The following is a 23,925-nucleotide window of genomic DNA, read 5'->3' as shown; positions in this document are numbered from 1 at the left end:
AGTAAGATGGCATTCGTAAGTCTTTACCTATCAATAGTTACTCTAAATATAAATGTATTAAATTCTCCAATCAAAAGGCCTTGAGTGGCTCGATGGATTTAAAAAAACAAGACCCAACTATATGCTGCCTACAGGAGACTTACTTCAGCTTTAAAGACACATATAGGTTGCAAGTGAAGGGATGGAAAAAGAGACTTTGTACAAGTGGAAACCAAAAGAGAGTACAGATAACTATACCTATATCAGACAAAATAGACTTTAAGCCAAAAACTGTAAGTAAAGATAAAAAAGATCATTATATAATGATAAATGGGTCAACTCATTAAGAAGATATTACAATCATAAATATATATGCACCCAAAACAGAGCCTTTAAATATATTAAACAAATACTAACAGATTGAAGGGAGAGGTAGAAAACAATACAATAAGAGTAGTGGACTTCATTGCCTTACTTTCAGCAATGGATGGATCATCCAGATAGAAAATCAACAAGGAATGCTTTGGGCAAAGTGTACCTAACAGACACGTATAGAATGTACCATTCATCAGCAGGAAAATACACATTCTTTTCAATTGTACATGGAAAATTCTTCAGAATAGATTACATGATAGGTTATATAATAAGGGTTAGCAAATTTTACAAGATCATACCATGTATCTTTTCTGACCACAGCGGTGTGAAACTAGAAATCAGTAACAAGGAGAAAACTGGAAAATTCACAAATATGTGGAAATTAACACATTCCTGAACAACCAGTGGGTCAAAGAAGAAATCAAAAGGGAAATAAAAAACATCTTGACACAAATGAAAATGGAAACACAGCAGGCCACAACCTATGGAAGACTGTAAAACCAGTTTTTAGAGGGAGGTTTATAGGGATAAATGTCTACAATAACAAAAAAGAAAGATGTCAAGTGAACAACCTATCTTTATACTTCTAGGAACTAGAGAAAGAAGAGCAAACTATGCCCAAATTTAGCAAAAGGAAGGAAATAACACAGGTCAGAGTGGAAATAAATAAAATAGAGACTGAAAAACAATAGAAAAGATTGATGAAACTAAGAGCTGGTTCTTTTAAAAGATAAACAAAATTGACAGACCTTTAGATAGACTAAGAAAGACAAAAGACAAATAAAATGAGAAATGGAAGAGGAGACATTAAAACTGACACCACAGAAATACAAAAGATCATAAGAGAATGCTATAAACAGTTATATGCCAACAAATTGGAACCCTAGAAAAAAATGGGTAAATTTCTAGAAACATACACTCTACCAAGAATGAATCAGGAAGAAATAGAAAATTTGAACAGTTCAATAACAAGCATGGAGATTGCATCAGTAGTCAGAAATCTCCCAACAAAGAAAAATCCAGGATCAGATGACTTCACTGGTGAGTTCTACTAAACTTAAAGAATAATTAACACCAATCTTTCTCAAACTCTTCCAGAAAAATTGAAGAGGAAGGAACACTCCCAGACTCATTTCCTGAGGCTAGCATTACCCTGACACCAAAGCTAGATAAGGAAACTACAGGAAAAGAAAACTATATGCTAATATCCCTAGTGAATATAGGTGCAAAAATTCTCAACAAAATATTAGCAATCTGAATTTAACAGCACATTAAAAGGATCATATACCATGATTAAGTGGGGTTTTTCCAAGGGATGCAAAGATGGTTCAACATTTGCAAATCAGTAAATGTGGTACACTGGGGGGCCGTCCCTGTGGCTGAGTGGTTGAGTTTGTGCACTCCACTTTAGTGGGCCAGGGTTCACTGGTTCACACCCTGGGCATGAATCTATGCACCGCTCATGAAGCCATGCTGTGGTGACATCCCATGTAGAAGAACTAGAATGACCTACAACTAGGATATACAATTACGTACTGGGGCTTTGGGGAGGAAAAAAAAAAAAAAAGATTGGCAACAGATATTAGCTCAGGACCAGTCTTCCTAAAAAAAAAAAAAAAAAAGGGATGCACTGTATTAATAGAATGAAACATAAAAATCATATGATCATCTCAATAGATGCAGAAAAAGTATTTGATGAAATACAACATTCGTTGATGAATAAAACTTTCAACAAATTGGGTTTAGAAGGAACATACCTCAACGTAGTAAAGGCCAGGTATGACAAGCCCACAGCTAACATCATACTCAGTGGTGAAAGATTGAAAGCTTTTCCTCTAAGATGAAGAACAAGTCAAGGATATCCACTCTCGCCACTCTTATTCAACATAGTACTGGAAGTCATAGCCAGAGCAATCAGGTAAGAAAAGGAAATAAAAAGCATCCAAATAGGAGAGGAAGAAGTAACATTGTATTTGTTTATAGGTGATACACTATTATACGTAGAAAATCCTAAAGACTTCACCAGAAATGGGTTAGAACTAATCAACAAATTCAGTAAAATTTCAGAATGTAAAATTAACACAGAATTTAGTTGTTTCTATACACTTGTAACAATGAAATATTTGGAAAAGAAATAAAGGAAACAATCCCATTCACAGTAGCATCAAAACAAAATCAAATACTTTGGAAAAATTTTAACCAAAGAGCTAAAAGATGTGTTCACTGAAAACCTTAAAATGCATTACTGTAGTGCAGCTGCTGATGGTCTTGTATAAATTGAGTTTATTATTGGTAGTGGTGTGGGCCTGAGTATAAAAAAAAATTTAGGCAATCTGTGATCTGTTTGAAGGGAGTTTCATACATAATGATATGGAGTGAAACATTGATTGGAAAACTTAATTGTTTTTTAAAACAGAATACTTTTTTTATTCCTTAGGAATTGAAATCAAATTATGGCAGATATCAAAGTGGAAACCATTTGAAAAGAGTAAAATAAGAAATATTTATAGGAGCTCCCAAATTGATTCATTCTTGTGAATACAAATGTTTGAGTCAGAGTCTGAGAACTATTTCTCTAGCTCAGAGCTGGATAATCTGTAAGTTGTTGATTAGATTATGTGGTTGGTTTTGTATATTCGTGTCAGGCTCTGTATATAAGTCTATATCCTGAGAATGATTTGATGGAACATTTCCAATCTGTAACTTAAAAAAATTGTTTGTAGTTGCTTAGGACCACAGTTTTCCCTGAGGATAGACTCTGATTACAAATGACAATGAAATTCCTATCTAAGACAGTTGTACAACTTTGCATTTTTAATTAATATGCAAAGTGGGTGCTACATTGAGAGATATACTATATTGTTGATAGAGTATTTTTCTGCTAAAAGCTGACTGCTATTTTAGTATATATGAGATGTTAATCATAAATTACTTTTTCTAATGGGAAATCTTTTCTTTTTTACAGGGGATCTTCCCTGCAAATTACATTCATTTGAAAAAGGCAATTGTCAGTAATAGGGGGTGAGTAGTTGGCCATACTAAATTTATTTACAATTTTTATGGGTTGTAGAGAAAGACATTTTTCTTTTTGGTTCATTGTGTAAATATATTATTGGCATGTTTTCCTGCCAAAAATTTGCTTGTTTTATCATATAAAATTCCAAGGACGTAATTTTTTCTTAAAATACTGACAACTTTAATCTCTTTTCCTATATACTAGAAAGGTAACCTGAGCTGTGAATTTTATAAAAACAATTATGCATACAGTATGTTTTTTTAATTATGTACTGTTTTGAGAATAGTCCTTGATAGGATAGAAGTAAATGATAAATTTGGCATTTAATTTCTATATGCCGAAGTGAGGACGACTTTTAAAATCTTTTCTTTTTTCAAATAGAGATTCAAAAAACATTAAAGGCATACCTTAGGGATAAAAAGGCAGTGTACAAAATGGATACATGGTTTGATCACACATTTGAGAAACAAAATGTAAATATATCAAAATGTTAACATTTGTTGTTTTTGCACATTTGGATTGTGAGTGATTTTTAAAAATTCTCTTCTGTCATGTCCTATTTTTAAAGTTATAAATATGTATTATAAAATTGATTTTATTTTTTAAAAATTTTCATTTTAAAATATAACATTTATTGTTACTATATAAATATGATAGCTTTTGGTACTAGAAATTATGTTTCTAGTACCAGAGGTTGAGTAAACATCAGAGTAACCTTGTGGTAAGTTAGGATTTAGTCAGGAGGAAGAAACTTATGAGTCAGTTTACAAGGTAGAATTTAATATGGGAAATTCTTTATACATGTTTGAGGAGTGAAAGAAAAAAAGAGGAAATACTGATATAAACCAGAATAATAACTGTGGAAAGCAGTCTACATTTTAATGGCTGGGAATGCAAAAGATAATAGGTCGGGAATACCAGAACCCAGGAACTTGGAAGATGGGTCTTGAGACGCTGGAGCTCAAACGTCTGAGGAGGGGATGTCACATGGTTGCTGCTAGTGTGTATGAAGAAGGGCAGTGAGGCTGTTTCTGAGAATGCCAAAAGCAACAAGAGACTGAAACCATTTTTCTCTGGTGAGGAATTTTTTATAGGAACAGCAAGAAACACTTCTCCTTACCTCCCTTTTCCCAATGTCTTTCTAGTGCCCTGTGCTGACAAAGAAGTGTGTGAAACAAAAGTTTGCAAATCCCAGCCGCAGAATCAGTTCCTAGAAGGGCAGATTGGAGATGAGAGTTATTAGTAAATGACTGGTATGCTTTCCAAGATAAAATTTGTTATTGGGGCATAGTAAGATGATAACTGAGAAGATTCTGAGATGAATGCGTGACCAGCATACTTCTTATTTGTCCCCTTCTCCTTTTAGAAAACATCAAAGACAGAAAGATAGAGAGAAAGAAAACTTGAAAATCCTGTTAGTGAACCTTTGCAACAAATAATATGCCACCTCAAGTTTATAAGTAAGGACTGCCTAAAGCATCAAGACTGGATAGAAGTTGTGTGGAAAAAGGAAAAGAGAGTATCTAGACCAGGATCAGGAAAGCGTATATTTAGGAAAGTGCTAATAAAATACATTTTGTGAATGTGAATGGCCCACCTTCAAATGCAAAAATAATACCCCTGGTTTATAACATTTTGGTCAGTAATGGGGCTGGTGAGAGCTGAACTGGTCAGAAGGTGCATGGAGGTGAGTTGAGAAAAGGAGAGTGTCTAGGGATCCAGAAATAGAGTGCTTCAGGAAGTGCCAGACAATTAATACGCTTCCTATTACCAAGGGACTCATCTTAAATCCAGGAGCCATCTACTCTATTTATAACAGTCATAAAGGCAGTTGGGGAACACTTTGCTAGCAGAAGAATCCCTACCTGGATTCATTTTGTTTCAGCAATGCAGAGCAGATATGGCTGTAAAGAATTACACAGAGAAGCTGTATTTATTGGAAGCAGAGAAATAGTCTTTCAGTTGTACATCTTAGAAAACTACCCAGAATTAATTCAGTATATAAACCTCCTGCAGATTGATGGTCCAGAATAACATTTCTAAGATCTGAAGAAAATATTTTAAAAGATTTTTCTGCAGGTGCTGAAGAGCAATCAGTGTAGGCAGGACGTTGAGGGACTGAGATCCTTGAGGGAAGGGATGCACACAAGGAGAGTTCATATTTACTTTGGCTTTTTTTCCTACAGAACTTTTCAGTTTGTTGTGATGTGGTGGAACAGACCCCGAACAGAAAGTGGTAGTCTTTTAGGGCTGAGGAAACATGAATTGGAGTTTGGAACTCTCAAAGAGGCTGGAAATTAAGAGGCAAAATCCCATAGAGGAGGGAATCCCAGAGAATTAGGACCTTAATTTGCATACAAATTCCCCATATGTGATTGAGTGAGTCCTAGCTTCTTTTGGGCTTTGCAAGACTCCAGGAATCTTAGTAGAAGAGTACAGCTAGCAGGCTAAAAAACTGAGTAGACTTCACCAGCCACCTAATACTGGTGAGAAAAATAGTAGACTTCAAGGGCTGGCATTGTAGGGGCCTTGGTAAAATATTTTGGGCTTTCTGTTGAAACCCCTGAAGACCCATACCCTGTAAGTGAGGGCCATGCCCTTAGAGCAAGGACCAAACCATAGGAGTTTGGGCAAAATTGAAATAGACCAGTCCTAACAAGGCTTAAACCTCTGAAAATACCAGGGATGTGTGAAGAAGAAATAAAAGCACTCATGATACTCTCATACAGAAATAACCACTTTAATGGGTTAATGTCCTATTTTTTAATGCATGATATTTTTACTCTGTTCCCTATTATATTTGTGAGTTAGTTCTCCTTATTCCTTTTTTTCACTGTTAATAAATATTACTTTGATGAACTTCTCTTTTTTTGCATCTTCCTCTTTGGCCTCACTTTGTATTCTATTCAGAGTCTTATTCTGCTTCCCAGGCCCTTAAGTACTATTAATTCATGAGTTTTCTCCCTACTCTGTTTTCTTCCTTTACATGCAGCATTGGCCTGTCCTGTTCAGGGATAGTAGGGCAGACAATTTGACTATAGTGCTGTACCTAGAGGTGAGGGCAATAAAAGGAGATAAGCCCAGAGTGGCAGCAAGGGAATGAATATTGTAGGGCCTTGTAGTCCATGTGAGGGGTATTAGCTTTTACTGAGTGAACCAGGAAGCTACTAAAGGCCTTTGAAAAGAGAAGGGACATATTCTTGTTTAATTTTAAAAGGATTATTCTGGGCTGCTTTGTTGAGACTAGAACTGTTAGTGGTGCAAGAGCGGAAGTAGGGACACCTGGAGCGAATTACAGTAGTCCATGGAAGATGACGTGATAGCTTGGACTCAGGTGTTCACTGGAGTGATAAGAAGTGATAAGGTGCCATATATATTTTGAAGTTAGAGCTGACACGATTTGCTGATAGCATATAGATTAGAGAAAAGAGGAATTGAAGATGACTCCGGGGATTTTGATCTTAATAACTGTAAGAATTTAGTTGCCATTCACTGAGATGCAAAAGTTTGGGAAGGATATGATTTGGGGAGGAAATAAAAGAATTCAATTTTGGACATGTTAAATTTGAAATCTCTTACATATTCAAGTGGAGATGATGGGTAGGCGATTGGCTATATGAATGTGGAGTTCTGGGGAGGGTCTGGGGCTAGAGACATAAATTTGCAAGTCATCAGCATTTGGGTAGTATTTAAAGCTATCGGGGTGGATAACAGTAAAGGAGTTACTGTAGATAGAGATGAAGTGAGTGAAGACAGAAGACTGGGGAACTGTAGTGTTTAAAGATGGGGGAGAGGAGAGTCAGTCAAAAGAATCTGAAAAGTTGTGGACAATGAGGTAGGTGGAGAAATGAAACAGGAGTATCTTGGAGACCAAGCAAAGAAAATATTTAGAGGATGGACTAATCAAATATGTCTTGTGTTATTGAAATTGAGTAAGATTGAAGATCTTGTTAAGAGCAGTTTGGGTAGAGTGGTAGGAGTGAAAAACTGATCAGAGGTTTGAGGGAGAATGAAAGAAGAGGAAGTAGAATACAGTGTAAAAGACTCAAGTTATAGCCTTCATAACCATAACTGAATGGCAGATGGCAACATAGTTGGTTTTGGAATGTCTTCTATGTAATCCTTTAAAAACATCTGACTCTTTTAATCTAATTTTTTTAATTTTGAAAAGTTTTAAATCTTACAAGTTGCAAGAATAATATAAATTAACACCCATATCCTTTCCCTTAGACTCACCAGTTCCCAGTATTTTTCTGTGTTGTACTCATGTTCTCCTCCCAGCCCTGCTTTTATACACGAGAGTAAGTTTTAGGTATCCTAACACTTCACTGCTAAATATTTCAGTACATAGCTCCTAAGAAAAAGGACATTCTCTAACATAATCACAATATAATTATTATACTCAGGAAATTTAACATTGGTACAATAGAACTGTAAAATATATAGTCCATATTCAAATGTCCCTAATTTTCCCAAGAATTGTCCTTTATAGCTGTTTTTGTTTGTTTTCTTGAGGGAGAGGATGTGGTTCAGGATCCAATTAAGAATTAAATATTGTAAATGGTGACATTTTTACTTCTTTCTTTCCAAATTGGATGCCATTTATTTCTTTTTCTTGCCCAATTGCTCTGGCTAAAATTTCCAGTATTATGTTTAATAAAAGTGGTGAGCGTGGGCATTCTTGTCTTGTTCCTGACTTTAGAGGAAAAGCTTTCAGTTTTTCACTGTTGAGTAAGATGTTAACTGTGGGCTTGTTGTATATGGTGGCCTTGATTATGTTGAGGTACGTTCCCTCTATACCCACTTTGTTGGAAGTTTTTATCATAAATAGATGTTGAATATTATCAAATGCATTTTCTGCATCTATTGAGATAATCATATGATTTTTATCCTTCATTTTGTTAATGTGATGTATCACCTTAACCTGTTTTTTGGCCTAACATGTGATCTATCCTGAAGAATGTTTTATGTGTACTTGAGAAGAATGTATATTCTGCTGCTTTTGGATAGAATGTTCTATATATATTTATTAAGTCCATCTGGTCTCATTTGTTGCTTAAGGCTTATGTTTCCTTACTGGTTTTCAATCTGGATGATTTATCTATTGATGTAAGCAGAGTGTTAAGTCCCCTGCTATTACCGTATTGCTGTCAATTTCTCACTTTAGTTTTATTAATATTTGCTTTTTATATTTAGGTGTTCCTGTTTTGCATGCATAAATATTTACAAATGTTTTATCTTCTTATTGGATTGATCTCTTTATCATTATGTAATGCCCATCTTTGTCTTTTATTACAGTCTTTGTTTTTAGGTATATTTTGTCTGATACAAGTGTAGCTACCCCAGCTTTCTTTCGGTTTCCTTTTGCATGAAATATCTTTTTCCATCCCTTCACTTTCAGTCTGTGTGTATCCTTAGATCTGAAGCAATTCTCTTGTAGTCAGAATATAGAAGGGTCTTGTTTTTATCCATTCAGCCACTCTGTATCTTTTGAATGGAGCATTAGTTCATTTACATTTAAAGCAATTATAGATAGGTATGTACTTACTGCCATTCTGTTAATTGTTTTCTGGCTGTTTTGTAGATCCTGTCTGTTCCTGTCGTCTTCTCTTGCTCTCTTCCCTTGTGGTTTGATGACTTTCTTTAGTGTTATGTTTAGATTCCATTCTCATTATCTTTTGTGTATCTACTATAGGTTTTTGCTTTGTGGTTACCATGAGGCTCACATATATAACCCATATATATAACAGTCTATTGTAAGTTGATAGCAAGTTAAGTTTGAATGCAGTCTAAAACTCTACATTTGTACGTTTCTTCTCCCACGTTTTATATTTTTGATGTCACATTTTGCATCTTTTTATTTTGTGTGTCCTTAGCCAATTATTGTACTTAAGGTTATTTTTACCACTTTCGTCTTTTAACCTTCATACTAGCTTTGTAAGTGATTAGTGCACAACCTTTATTATATATTTACCAGTGAAATTTTTACATGTTTTCTTGTACTAATTAGTGTCCTTTCTTTTTAGCTTAAAGAAGGCCCTTTTACATTTCTTGTAAGATTGGTTTAGTGGTGGTGAACTACTTTAGCTTTTGCTTGTGTAGAAAATTCTTTGTCTCTCCTTCAATTCTGAATGATAGCCTTGCTGGGTAGAGTATTCTTGGTTGGAAGTTTTTTGCTTACAGCACTTTGAATATATTATGCCACTCCCTTCTGGACTGCAGAATTTCTGCTGAAAAATCTCCTATATAGTCATATGGGAGTAGCCTCATATGTAAAAAGTTGTTTTTCTCTTGCTGCTTTTAAGATTCTCTCTTTAACTGTTGATATTTTAATTATAATGTGTCTTGGTGTGAGTGTCCTTGGGTTCATTCTTTTGGGAAGTCTCTGGGCTCTCTGGTTCTACATGTCTCTTTCTTTCTTCAGGTTAGGGAATTTTTCAGCCATTATTGCTTCAAGTAAGGTTTTGTCCCTCTGTCTCTTCTCCTCTGGGACTCCTATAATGTGAGCATTGTTCTGCTTGATGTTATCTTAGAGGTCCTTTAAGATATCTTCACTTAAATTTTTTTTTTTCTTTTTGCTACTGTTTGGGTGACTTCCATTGCCCTGTCTTCCACATCGCTGAGCCTTTCTTTTGCTTCACCTAATCAGCTTTTGATTCCCTCTAGTAGTTTTGTTTTTTTTTTCTGGTGAGGAAGATTGTCTCTGAGCTAACATCTGTTGCCAATCCTCCTCTTTTTGCTTGAGGAAGATTGTCCCTGAGCTAACATCTATGCTAGTTTTCCTCTATTTTATATATGGGACACCACCACAGCATGACTTGATGAGTGGTGTGTAGGTCTGCGCCCGGGATCTGAACCCATGAACTCCGGGTTGCCGAAGCGGAGTGCACAAACTTAACCACTGTGCCACCAGGCCGGCCCCTCCCTCTAGTGTATTTTTCAGTTCAGTTATTGTGTTCTTCAGCTTTGTGACATCTGTTTGGTACTTTCTTATACTTTTAATCTTTTTATTGAAGTTCTCTCTGTGTTCATTCATTCTTTCAAGATTTGTGAACATCTTTATGACCATTGCTTTGAACTCTTTGTCAGGTAAATTACTTATCTCTGTTTCATTAAGGGCTTTTTCAGGAGTTTATCTTGTTCTTTCATTTGGAACATATTCCTTTGTTTGCTTGACTCTCTGTGTTTGTCTTTATGTATTAGGTGAAACAGCTACCTCTTCCAGTCTTCAAGAAGTAATCATAGGAGGACTGGGGGTGTGTTTTAGTTTGTTGTCTTTGTGGTGCCCTTGGGGTAGTAGCTTGCCAATAACTGTCTGATTATTTCAGTCTTGTGGGACTCAGAAATGCAAGCCCCACTGGCCACCAGAGCCAGGCCTTCAAAGGGTGTCTCCTGGCTCAGGCAAGGACACAGGGGAGCACCAGGCTGGCATGTGCCTGCCTGTCAGCTTTGGCAGGGCTCTAGGGATAACACAGGGGTGGGGCAAGCTTATGGCATTTAGCAGGCTGTGGGAGAGTGCAGGGGTGGAGCCAGACTGCCTGTGCGAGCAGGGTAGAGGGAGAATGTAAAAATGTTGCCCACCAGTGCTTTTGTCCCTGGAGAGAGGTCCAACACACCCCTGTCCCTCTGCAAACACTTTAAGATTAGGAAATGATTCTCCTTCACATATGGTCTAAGTGCTTGCCAGACTGCTGCTTTTGTGCTAGGGCTAAGTGCGAGTGAGTGAGTACGTCTATGCATGAGCCCTTTAAGAGTGGAATTTGTTTCCTACAGTCCTTTAGGTCTTTTGGATGTAAAGCCAGGTGTTTTGGGGTCTCATCTCTCTGGTGCAAGTCTTAAGAGTTGGAGTGCTTGATGTTGGGGCTTGAACCCCTTGCTCCTCAGGGAGAAGCTCCGTACTTGTGAGATCTCTTCCAATTGTGGGTTGCTGCCCTGGGTGGTGGGGTTTTTGGTAAGACAGTGTCTCTACCTCTCCAACCAGTCTTGATGTGGCCCTTTTATTCTTTGTTGTGGAGGAGCTGTTCAGCTAGTTTTTAGATCTTTTTCAGAGGAAATTGTTCTATACGTTGCTACAGATTTGATGTGTTGGTGGGAGGAAGTGAGTTCGGGATCTTCCTATGCTTTAATCTTGAACTACTTCCTCTTAAAGACAGTATTTCTAAAAGTAAGATTGAGGATTTATATAGTAAAACCGAAATGTTTTTATATTTATTCAGTTCATTGACACTATTGCAGTGTATTACTGCAAAAGCGTCTTTAATCAATTAGATGTACTTCTCTATGTTTGCATGAATTTAAAATTTGAGTTACACAGATTGGAAAGGGCAGTAGATAGTGTTCTGGTGTTTTATCAAAGATAATGTGGCTGTTTGTTGTGCTCTGGTTCTAGGCAGTATGAAACTGTGGTTCCACTCGAAGATTCTATTGTGACTGAGGTTACAGCAACTCTACAGGAATGGGCCAGTCTGTGGAAGCAACTTTACGTGGTAAGTAGTCGATAACTAGTTTACTAGAGCATTAGAGTTACATTGTACCAAGTGAAAAAAAAATTATCTTACTTACGCCAATTGCAGATTTTTAGATTTCTGAATATTTGCAGTTTTTCAAATGTATGTTCCTAATATTCACTGAAACACAGTAGACTGAGCTTTGTCCAACCTGAAGAGGACACATTATTCATGTGCCTGCAGTCCTTCTATCCTATCCCAGTCAGTAGAATGTAAGTTCCATACCATCAGGCATTTTAGCTGTCTTACTCATTGCTGTATCCCCAGAAGCTTTCATAAAACAAGTATTTATTGAATGAGTGAACAAACATGAGAGTTACATTGTGAACCTCATGGTAAAGGCCAAGAAGTTGTATCAACAGTTTCTTAGCAGCTACTAAGCTTAAAGGATACATCATGTATGACACTTTTTGTTAGGCTAACAATTAATAGAAAGATTGATAAAAACCCAGTCCATATGCTTTGGAAATTTACAGAGAGTGGTAAGAGACAAAAAATCTAGATTAAAAATAAGTGACAGGGTTGGATTCGAACAAGATGGAGTAAATACGTTCTATTTTACTCCTCCTAGTCATCAAAACAAAAATCATGGATAAAACCCATGAAAACTCTGAAAATTAGAGAAAGAAGGTGGACTGACTAGGGACCTTGGGATTTAAGGATTAAGGGAATTCCCTGATTGTTGTTTTTTCTTGCCTCCCATATGTCCTGGCCTGGGCTCTAGAGAATCCTACAACCTGGAAATGCTCTGGGTGCAGACAAAAAAATAGCACCAAGGAAAGCCTGTTCTCTCTAGCCAAAGGATGACCCAACAAGACAGAAACCTTTTAACTTATCCTGCCTATTCTCTAGGAGAATGTCACAAAAAAGCTGCGCTCCCTCCCACTCCAACAGGCATTGTAGCAGTGGAATTTGTGGCCAGAGCTCTTACACACACACCCTTCCCCCCACCTGCAGTAACAAGGAGATGTCCCTCTCCATTGGAGCCTGTGGGCTGAACTCTGGCTTCTACCCCTCCCCTCTACAGTAATATAGCAGTACCTCTCCTCAGTGGAGTCTGTAGAGAGGATTCTGACTTCCACCCCACCAGCAGTTACAAGGTGGCACCTCTCCTTAGCAGAGCCTGCGGGTGGGACTTTGGCTTTCACAACTACTCAATATTAACAAGGTGGTTCCCTTGCCCTGTAGAGTTCTGTGGGCAAAACTCTGACTTCCTCCTGTGTTCTGAAGTAAGGAAGAAGCATCCTTTCACAGAGGAACTTGTGGTTGGAGCTCTTGATTTCCACTGCCTCTGCAGTAATAAGGTGGTGTTCTCCCCAGCTGAACCTGTGCGGGGAGAATCTGACTTCCACACTGCCACCTCCTGCCCTCACACATTATTGTGGCAGCGCCCCTCTGTAGTACACTGTGTGGACAGAACTCTGCTTTCCATCCTTGTCCTGCTGAAATGACAAAAAATCTCGGTGTGCTTTACATTTTCTCCCTGATATCGTACTCTCTGTGAACAAATTAAATTTGAAACTCCAAGGAAGGAAAGACCTTATTTGTGACGTAGACAGATAGACCCAAGAATTTTTGTGAAAACAAACATTTTGTAAAACAAATCACTAATAATGATTTTACAGATTTTAACATGAATTAATATGCAGATTTTAATTATAATTGACAATGTTATTTGAATTGACTACAGACACTATAACATACATTTGAACAATTTTTGATATTGATTAATTTATAATTACTTTTCAATTTATGCAGTACCTCTTTGGATTCGATGTTAATACTGCTGATTTAACATAAGAGTGATTAACTTAACTTGGATAGATGTAGTCTCTACACTGATAACTGCAGAATCGGATAACTGATTACTGAAGGTCAAATGAATTATACTAAAAGAAATGAACTGGTTTTGTCACTGTGAATGTAAATATGAAAGGAGAAGCATTTTTTTAGTACTTAATTCAGTTTTGGGGAAAACTTTTAAGTATATTTGGAACAACTTGAGTATCTTAGTATATGTTTTCTAACTGTAAACTTGATGAAATATAAATACAGATGAAATATTATTATGAAAATTTAGCATCTGAAGTGAGGTGTGCTCTAAGTATAAAATAGATGCTAGAGTTCTGAGACTTAGTACATAGAAATTAATGGAAAATATTTTGTTAATACTTTTTTATATTTCCTATATGTTGAAATGATATTTTACATATATTAGGTTAAATAAAATGTATTTAAGAAAATAAATGACATGTGTATACTTAACTGTTTAGACCCTAAAGGAAAAGAATTTTTAAAAACCAGAATAAATAAAATCCATAGAGAAGAGTGTTTAGCAACTCTTTAAAAAATTAATGGTACTCATTTCTGTATGCAAGGAAGAAGTAATCTGAATTTAGATTACAGGAAGATACACATTTTCTAACATTTGGATTTAAAATATAAATGGTAGCACTTTTTTGGTGTAAAGTTGAGTCCGTCACTGATAGTTAATAAACAACTTCTTAAGTTGGTAGTACTCTTAAATCATAATAAGTATATGAAATAGAAACACATTTTACAGATGGACTTCCTCTTAATCTCCTTAAATTTTCTTTACTCTCCATCAAGAAAACAATTTTGAAAAGTTACATAACTCAGGAGCACTTCTGATTAATATAAGAGAAGCCTTTGTTGGGGAGTGATATAGTTCCTATGTTAACTCATTAAAAATAACACGAATGATAAGTTATTTATTTATTTCATAGGAATGATGATATAACATATTCGAGTGCGTACGTTGTGCCTGTGCTTCATATTGTACATACATTATCTCATTCTAATTATCACTACAATTACTATAACTCTCTCATATTATTGATTGGAAACTGATCCTTAGAGAGAATAAGGAATGTGCCCGCAGTTAGTTAAGTAATAAATGCCCCGCCATAGCCCAAATCCAAGTTTGTTAGACTCCAGGGCTCTTAATAAGTACATTATTTTATCTTCTGAATTAAATCCTTTTAATACATCTAGCATACAATTTATTGTGATTTTAGTAGTTGCTTATTACCATCTTCTGCTATGGAAGTTGCATTAATTGGGGTGAAGATTATCTGGAATGACACTCCCTTAAAAATTAATAGTGTCTTAAACACAATAGACATTTATTTCTTTTTCAAGTAAGCACAAGCAGTCTGGATTCGGTATGGCAGCTCTGCAGTTGTCAAGACTCAGGCTCATTCTGCCTCTTGCTCTACTTTTTTCATTACAATGCTTCAGCCTTGTAGCCCAAAATGGCTGCTCTTGATAGCACACCTGCACTGCAGCTGTAGGATGGTGCAAGGGAAAGAAAAAGAGCACACTCCTTCCTTTTAAAAACTCTTCTTGCAAGTTGCACAAAATGTTTTCTGCCTACTTTCTTGGTGGTCAAAACTCAATCACAGGGTAACCTCTAGCTAAAACAGAGACTGAGAATTGATCTTTTTTCCAGATGGCCATATACTAACCGAAAATCAGCACTTCTGTTACTGTGGAAGAGGGAGGAGTGAATACTGAGGGGATCACTAGCAATCTCTGCCATAGCAATTGTGGAAATTGTGTGTAAAGTTCTAATGTATTTGTCTTCTTTTGCCAAATCTGTGAAATAGTGGAATTATGCGTTCACTATCACTTTAACATATTATTTATGTGGACAAGTGAATTTTAGGTAAAACATGAAAAAGTAGTGAAGTTGGTAGGAATCATTAGAATCACCCAAACTTCCCTTTAAAATGTTTTGATAACTTGATATACATTTGTGAAGATAAATATATTGTGCCTAAAGGTTAAAATTGTGCGAATATAATGTCTTCTTTTATAGTAGCTGATCCTCCTAAAAAATATTCTGGATAATTTGGAGCTGCTATTTGGTACATTAGGTTAGAACATTTAAATTTTGAAAAATCTTTTAGGGGTGCTTTGAGACTTACGTACTTACTTACCAATTTTCTAGAGATACGCAAAAACTTGAAAGTTGGAGGCTGTATTGAAAAGACGACTACTGCAACCAATGATTTTTATGTTTTATACTCAGAGTTTGAAATTACCATTATAGTTTTGAAATTTACCCTTTGATGAATGGAATGTTGTCTTTCTTTGCCATTTTAACAAATCACAGTCTTTCTGGTTAATTCTTTTTAACCTATTATTAATATGGCAAATGTCAAATGGTTGTTTTTATTCTATTATGCATGTAGGAGATCAGACATGCAGCCAATTAAATTAAAAACAAATACAAGTCTTCTCCAAATGACTTTCTATTGGAAGAGAATAAACGTCTGTTACATTACTAAACTCAGTCAGAGAGTTAAATATTCTTTTTTTCCTAATTCATTTCAAACCTTATAGTTATTTTCTTAATCTAACTTTACTAAGAGGCAATTAATTACATGGCTGTTCTTTGAGAAGGAGTATACTTAAGAGCCAGAATGATTCTAGGTTGACAACTTCTGAAGTCTAGTTTATTTCATTTTGAAAACAATTGGAAATTGATATAAATAAAAGACAAACAGTAAACTGTGAGAAACAAGTCTCAACATATGTGACTATAAAGATTAATACATTTCTCTGAAAGTGCATAAAAATCAATAAGAAAACCAGTAAAGACACCAATAGATAATCAGCAAAGGATACGAACAAGCCATTCATAAAACATTACATTAAGGAAATATTCAGTCTTAGTAATAATCAAAGAGAGGCAAATTAAATCAATAAAATAATAAATTCTCCTTCCAATTAACAGGTGAGAAGGTGGGACTTATCCTCTGCCATTGAATTTCTACTGAAATGAATACCTCCATACTTGCTGGTAGATAATCCAGTTTGGTTAGCATATTTGAAAAACGATTTAGGAAAAGCCTTAAAATTCTTCAGACCTTAGTAATTCTAATTCTTGGAATTTGTTTTAAGATAATGTTAAGTATGGGAGGGGGTGAATTTCTATTTCATAACTATTTCCATTGAAGCATTATTTGCAATAGCAAAAATAAATTTATTTCGCTGAATGTGCCAACTATGGTCCAATTAAGACTTACATCTAAAGAGCCATTAGAAAAATTTAAATAGTGTGTTTTATAATAAAGTGAAAATTAATACACAAATTATGTATAAAGCATATTCTCACCTGTATTCTGAAAACATATTTGGAAGAAAAATTAAGAAAATGCACCAGGATATTAATGGACATTAATTGAAGGGTTAAGATGTTAGATGTCTTCTTTTTCTTACCTTTCTGTTTTCAAAATTTTGAATTGTGAATATATATTATTTTAATTGTTAGGAAAAAATAAAATAAAGTGTTCATTAAAAAAATAATATTGTAAAATAGTACTACCAGTATTAAGTGAGTAAGATGTGTATACAAGAGTTTAAGGTAAGAGATTATACTACTTTATTTGCTATGTTTAGCTTTTATCACAGCAAGTAAGTATGACTAGAGAAAGGGCTTTGGATCTGGTCTTTAATCTGAGTGTTTTACCTTCTATGTTGGGCTTGTTATTAGGTCTTAACTTTATAATACTCATTTCTAGCACAAAAAACTATTTCAGAGGATTGTTAGAGACTAAATAAAATTACATATAAAGCTTCAAACAATCAATGTTAATTGCATTATCCTGTTTTTGATATTAACTATATGTCTCTCCAGGTATGCATAACGATGTGTATTCTCTCATATAGGTGATATTTAGAATGATAGTAGTTTCATCACTTAAGAAGCTGCTTTATAAAAGAGAGAAATAGATTCAATGAAGTGACCTTCATTTGTATAATGGGATATTTGATAAGAGTGTATGTATACTTGAGCTAGGAGAGAAAATCCCCATCGTTCAGAGGCAGTTAAAACCATAATCTCCCCATCTACTAATCCTATTTTGATTTGAAAAAGATTATCTGAGAACCATCATTTGTGGAAAATGACATCATTACTCATTCCTGTCAAAAAGATTTCAAATTTTAGATATTTATGCTACAAGTGCTTGTTTTTTTAACCAAAAGCACATTATAAATCACACACAGAAGGTATCTTCCTCCTTTTGCTAAGATAACAATTGAGGCCAATTATTAATAAAGCTAGAAGATTAATTTTTACTCAGAATTATCCTTATTCTTCATTTTTAGAGTTATCACAGCAATGAGAAAAATAGAATTTTCCAACAACTAAGAAATCTTCATCAAAAATCTGTGTAATTGTTTGCATTTTCCATAAGAGGGTTTAACATCCAATTATAGTGTCTATTAATAGGACACTATAAATAGTAAAGGTATGTATGTGTACTGGTATTAATTTTTGACTATAAATTTTCCCTCAAGTGTGTAACTGAAGCAATTTATAATTGTAGCTAAATTGTTTCCATCATTTGTACTATTTTAGGGTGACGTAGTATTAGAATTTTTGCTTTCCTGTTGAAAACTCACCTTTAGTTAAGCAGAGATCTTTGATAAAGTTTACCTTGTAGTTTGCTTTTCCTTTGTGATGGAATATAGCTTAGTGGAGCAATATTTTCATGTTGGGAACATATCAAACACATTTCTACTAGAACATAGTTACTGAAGATGATATGCTTTGTAACAATTCTACTTTGTATTGCTGTGAGAAGTTATTTTTTCAGGAATCCCTAAGGAATGAACAATTTCTAGATTTTACTGGAACTAAGGCACAGTTCTCTAAATTCTGCGGTATAGTGTCTTTTTAATCTTTGGAAGATTGAATTTTTAATTGGAAGGTGGCATGTCATATTGGGGCCCCACCTCAAGAATAGAAGATATAAAATTTATTTTTATGGTCATCCCAAGAATATTGATTTGCCAAACATTGAGAACGTATTTGCTTACGTCATCGTATATTTAGGGTGCATATAAGAGGAATTCAGCAGAGGGACGTCATATAGTGCCTAAGTGCGTGGGCTCTGGAAAGAGACTTTCTGAGTTCAGATTCTGATGAGTTCAAATACAGCTTGCTAGCTGCATGATTTTATACCTCTTGGTTTCCTCCTAGGAGATAATAATGGTATCTCCTAGGATTATCATGTCATTTAAAATAGAAAAAGCTTAGAATAGTGCCTGGCACATCTTAAGTGTTTAATTAATTGCTTACTCCTTATTTCCTTTTTTTTGTTATTTAATAAGAATGGTATTTACTATTGTAGTAGTCTATTTCTCAAGCAAGTTTTCTACCTCTGTTAGTCCTATTTTCCAGATATATTCAGATATATCCTAGCCTCCTGTTTCACCCTACCCTACTTTTTTTTGCCAAGGAAGAGTAGCCCTGAGCTAACATCTGTTGCTAATCTTCCTCTTTTTTGCTGGATGAATATTAGCCCTAAGCTAACATCTGTGCCAGTCTTCTTCCACTTTTTATATGTGGGTTGCTGCCTCAGCATGGCTGACAAGTGGTGTAGGTCCGCACCCAAGATCTGAACCTGCAAACCTGGGCTACTGAAGTGGAGTGTGCTGAACTTAACCACTACACTGCAGGGCTGGCCCCTAAAATTTTTAATCTTTAGGAGGGCAAGCCTTTTTTCTTGCTACATTTTAAAATATATTTTGTACATAACAAAATGATAGTTCTAAAGGGTTTTCTCTCAAAATATATTATGTAAATCAGTATTTTAGTGATTTAAGGCTGGTTCTTTTTTTCAGTTGAGGATAACTTTTAGTGTATTTTATTTTAGCTAGGTTTAAAATCTGAAAGAATATTTTGGCAGATATCCTTGTAGCTATCTAGTATCCAGATTCCTCTTCTTCCTTATTAAAAGAGGTCCAAACTATTTAGGTTGGCAGTGTGTACAGCTAAAGTATCCATCTTTCCAGACTCCCTTCAAACTAGGGGAGGCTGTGTGATGTGTTTCTGACCATGAGCTATAAGCAGAAGTTTCTACAAGGACATTCTGGAAAAGCCATTGTTTTTCTTGTAACAAGTGACTTTACTACATTGGCCTATGGTGGAGCTGCCATCTTATTACCAGAGATGATGATTATGAAGTTAAAAATCACCTTCCAAGGGTTACAGAGCACAAAGATGGAAAATGTCTAAGATATTGCTGATATTGTAGAATCACTGTAAAAGCCCTGGATTTATTTACTTCTGAACTTTTTCTCATGTGAAAAAATAATCCTCCTCTATTTAGTTAAACCCTTTTATCAGATTTGTTAAATGCAGCCAAACACAAATCTAATTGATTTATGAGATGTCACTGAAGGAATGGGGAATTGACTCATTAAATGATTGATTCCCAATATTTTTAATTTACTAATTTTATTTGTTTTTCTGTAAAATAGTGGACTTACCTTCGCTACTGTCTGTATCCATTGAAATGGAGAGGAATTGATTTTTAAATTACTTATATGAAAACATATATATATGTATATATTTTTAAAGATTGGCACCTGAGCTAACAACTGTTACCAATCTTCTTTTTTTTTCTTTCTGCTTTTTCTCCCCAAATCCCCCCAATGCATAGTTGTATATTTTAGTTGTGGGTCCTTCTAGTTGTGGCATGTGGGACGCATCCTCAGCGTGGCCTGATGAGGAGTGCCATGTCTGTGCCCAGGATCCGAACCAGCGAAGCCCTGGGCCGCCACAGTGGAGTGCATGAACTTAACCACTCAGCCATGGGGCCGGCCCCAAAACATATATTTTTAAATTTACTTTTTCTTTCAAGTTGAAATTTCAGTGATTTGATTATTTTAATCTTATAATATATAGCTTTTATACCAGACGTACTCAACTTAGATTAATTTGAAAACTTATAGTCTCCATGAAGACATGATAACTAAGTAAAAGATAAACTAAGTAGTTGATATTTCATTTTATAATGCTGCTTTTCTTATATGGCTAAATTTTCTTTGTGAAGTAAATTTTCCTTTCAGTGTTCTTATTGAAAGTATTTGCAGAAGAAATGATTTACCAGGGTTCTTAGATTACTTTTGTATCATCATTGGGGAATTGTTAGAATAGTTGTATGGGAACAAAATGTTAAAATTGGACTGTTTATATCTTACATAGACTTATATCCTATTTTGAGCCCCAGAACTACCCCCACTACTACCCATGTGCAAGATATGCCAGGAAACTGTGAAGCATGTTTGGCTAGCATTAGGTCAATTTTATGAAATATGTTCAAAACTTTTCCACTAAAAACAACAAAACATTACTGAATGAAATTAAAGAAGACCTAGATAAATGGAGAGAAAAATCATTATAATGGTGTATTACCATTGGTTGCTCTAATGTTGAGTGCATATATGTTTATGATTGTTGTTTATTCTTGATGAATTGACCCCTTTATCATTATATAATTACCTTCTTTGTTTCTGTTACAGTTTTTGACTTTATATAAAGTCCATTTTGTCTGATATAAAAATAGCTACCTCTGCATCTTTTCATTTTCATTTGTGTAGAATATCTTTTTCCATCCTTTTACTTTCAGCCTATGTGTGTCCTCTAAGCTGACGTGAGTGTGTTATAGGTAGCATATTCTTGGATCTTGTTTTTTATCCACTTAGCCATTCTGTGTCTTTTGATTGGAGAATTTAATTGATTTAAATTTAAAGTAATTATTGATAGGTAAGGATTTACTGTTGCCATTTAAAAAATTGTTTTCTGGCTCTTTTGTAGTTCCTTTCTTCCTCTCTTGGTCTCTTGTTGTGTTCCTTTGTGATTTGATATTTTGTAGTAGTATACTTTGATTCCTTTTTCTTTTTCTTTTGTGTATCTTTTGTGTAACCTACCTACTGTAGGGTTTTGCTTTGTGGTGCCATGAGGCTTACGTAAAATATGGATATAACAATCTATTTTAAGCTGATAACTTAACTTTAATCAGACAAAAACTCTACACTTCAAATTCTCTCCCCATATTCTAGGTTATTGATGTCACAAGTTTATCTTTTATATATGATGTATCCATTGACACATTATTTTAGCTATAATTATATTTAAAACTTTTGTCTTTTAACTTTTATACAAGAGTTAAAAGTGATTTACATACCACTGATACCGTCTTAGCATATTCTGAATTTGACTATGTTGTTACTTTTACCGGTGTGTTTTGTAATTTCATATGTTTTAATTTTGTTAGTATGCTTTTGTTTCAACTTGAAGAACTCCCTTTAGCATTTCTTGTAAGGCAGGTCTAGTGGTGATGAACTCCCACAGCTTTTGTTTATGTGGGAAAGTCTTTATTGCTCCTTCATTTTTGAAGGGCAACTTTCTCAGGAAAAATATTCTTGGTTGACAGTTTTTTTCTTTCAGCACTTTGAATATATTAGCCCATTATCTGTTGGCCTGCAAAGTTTCTGCTGAGAAATCCACTGATAGCCTTATGGAGGTTCCCTTGTATGTGACTAATGTTTTTCTCTTGCTACTTTTAAAATTTTCTCTTTGTGTTCAATTTTAGACAGTTTTATTATAATATGCCTTGGAGAACATCTTTTTGGGTTGAAACTTATTGGGTGACTGGCTTCTTCAGGGAAAGCCGTTCCAGAGATTCTGGGTGGGCTCTCTGGTAGCAGACTTGCTCTTGAAGTCCTTGGGCAGGCAGGCATAGTTCCTGGGTCAGCTTGTAGGCAGACCTGGTGCTTGAGTCCACAGGGGCTGGCCTAGTGCATGGGTGCATAGGAGCAGGCTGGAACCTGGGTCCACTGGGGCAGGCCTGGCACCTATGTCTGCAGTGGTGGGTATGGGACCTGGGTTTGAGTGGTGGGCTTGAATCTTGGTTCCATGGCAGCCAACAAGGTGCTGAGCACAACTGGGGTAGGCCTGGTGACTGTGTCCATGGGGGCAGGCCTAGCATCTGGGTCCATGAGGGCCAGCTTGGATCCTATGTCCGTGGGTGTGGGCCTGGAGCATGTCTCCTTAGGGGTTGGCCGAAAGCCTGGATCCACAAAGGCTGACCTGGTGCTGCAGTGGGCCTTGAGCCTGAATCTGTACAGGCTTATCTGGGACTGGGGTTGGCTTAGTACCTAGGTCCACATGGATGGGTCTGGTTGTGAGTCTGCAGGGGCCAGCCTGGCACTGGGGTCCACTGTGGGCAGGCCTGGTGCCTGAGAGCACAGAGGCAAGCCTAGTGTCTGGGACTGCCTGAATCCATAGGGGTGGGCCTGGATCCCTGGGTTTGTGAAGACTGGTATGGTGTTGTAATGGACCTAGAGCCCTAGTCTGTGGGGGCAGTCCTGGAGCGTGGATCTGGAGTTACTGGCCTGGTGTCACCTGAGTTCACCAGAGCGTGCCTGTACCCTGATTACACTGGACTCTGGGGCCACAGAGGCCAGTCTGGAGCTGGTCTCCAGTCTGTCATGGTGTTGGGGTGGACTTGGAGCTTTAGGCTGTGTGAGGTAGTCTGGATGCTGGTGCCATGTAGGCCAGCTTGGAGCTAGGGTGGGCCAGGAGCCTGGGTCTGTGGGTGCTAACTTGGAGGTTGGGCCCATGGGAGGGCTGGACCTGGGTTGGTGCAGGATTGAGCCTGGAATCTAGGTCCGTGGGGGTCAGCTTGGTGCAGGTTGGGGCTGGCAGTCTGGGTTTGTGGAGTAGGCCTAGAGACCAGATCCGCAGGAGCTGGCGTGGTACAGGGGCAGGCTGGGAGCCTTGGTTCGTGGGTACCCACCTGGAGGTTGCGTCCCGTGGAGGCGTCCCCAGCCTGATGCTTGGTCCATGGGAGCCAGCGTGGTGCTAGGGTGAGCCTGGAGCCTGGGACTGTGGGAGTCTGCCTGGAATCTAGGTCATGGGGTTCAGTTGGCACTGGTGTTGGCCTTGTGCTGGTGTCTGCGGTGGAGTTAAGGTGCTCACTTCACTCTCCTTCCCTTATGGAAAGGGTATCTCTCTCTGCACTGGGCTGCCTGGGCTTTTCGGAAGAGTGACAGGAGTAAGGTGAAACTCTTTCCTACTCTCTTCAGTGTATCTTTTGTTCTTTCTGTGCTCCACCCATGCGCTGTAATCCCTCACCTGGAATCTTTAGCTCTCGTGAAGGTATTTTCATGCATAGAAAGTTGTTCAAATTGATGTTTCTGTGAGGGGACAAGTGCTGGAAAGTC

At 36.5% G+C, this 23,925-nt stretch overlaps 1 protein-coding gene across 38 annotated transcripts in view; it reads left to right on the top strand.

Annotated features, from left to right (window-relative positions):
* Window positions 1–23,925, top strand: part of DOCK3 (dedicator of cytokinesis 3) — a 437,902-nt gene that overhangs the window by 124,065 nt on the left and 289,912 nt on the right. For 36 of the 38 annotated variants that reach the window (XR_011426887.1, XR_011426886.1, XR_011426884.1 and 33 more), the window contains 2 exons: window positions 3,320–3,375; window positions 11,760–11,856. Coding sequence is in view for 32 of the 38 variants with exons in the window: in XM_023621222.2 (XP_023476990.2) it covers window positions 3,320–3,375; window positions 11,760–11,856 (153 nt within the window). In the remaining 6 variants the exon portion in view is untranslated. The remainder of the gene's footprint in view (window positions 1–3,319; window positions 3,376–11,759; window positions 11,857–23,925) is intronic. The other 2 variants (XM_070237542.1, XM_070237540.1) reach the window with 1 other exon arrangement.

The sequence above is a fragment of the Equus caballus genome, chromosome 16 (genome assembly GCF_041296265.1).
Source record: "Equus caballus isolate H_3958 breed thoroughbred chromosome 16, TB-T2T, whole genome shotgun sequence".
NCBI classification, from domain to species: Eukaryota; Metazoa; Chordata; class Mammalia; order Perissodactyla; family Equidae; genus Equus; species Equus caballus.
Note: the sequence above shows the minus strand (reverse complement) of the source record. Positions and strands in the feature narration are given on the sequence as shown.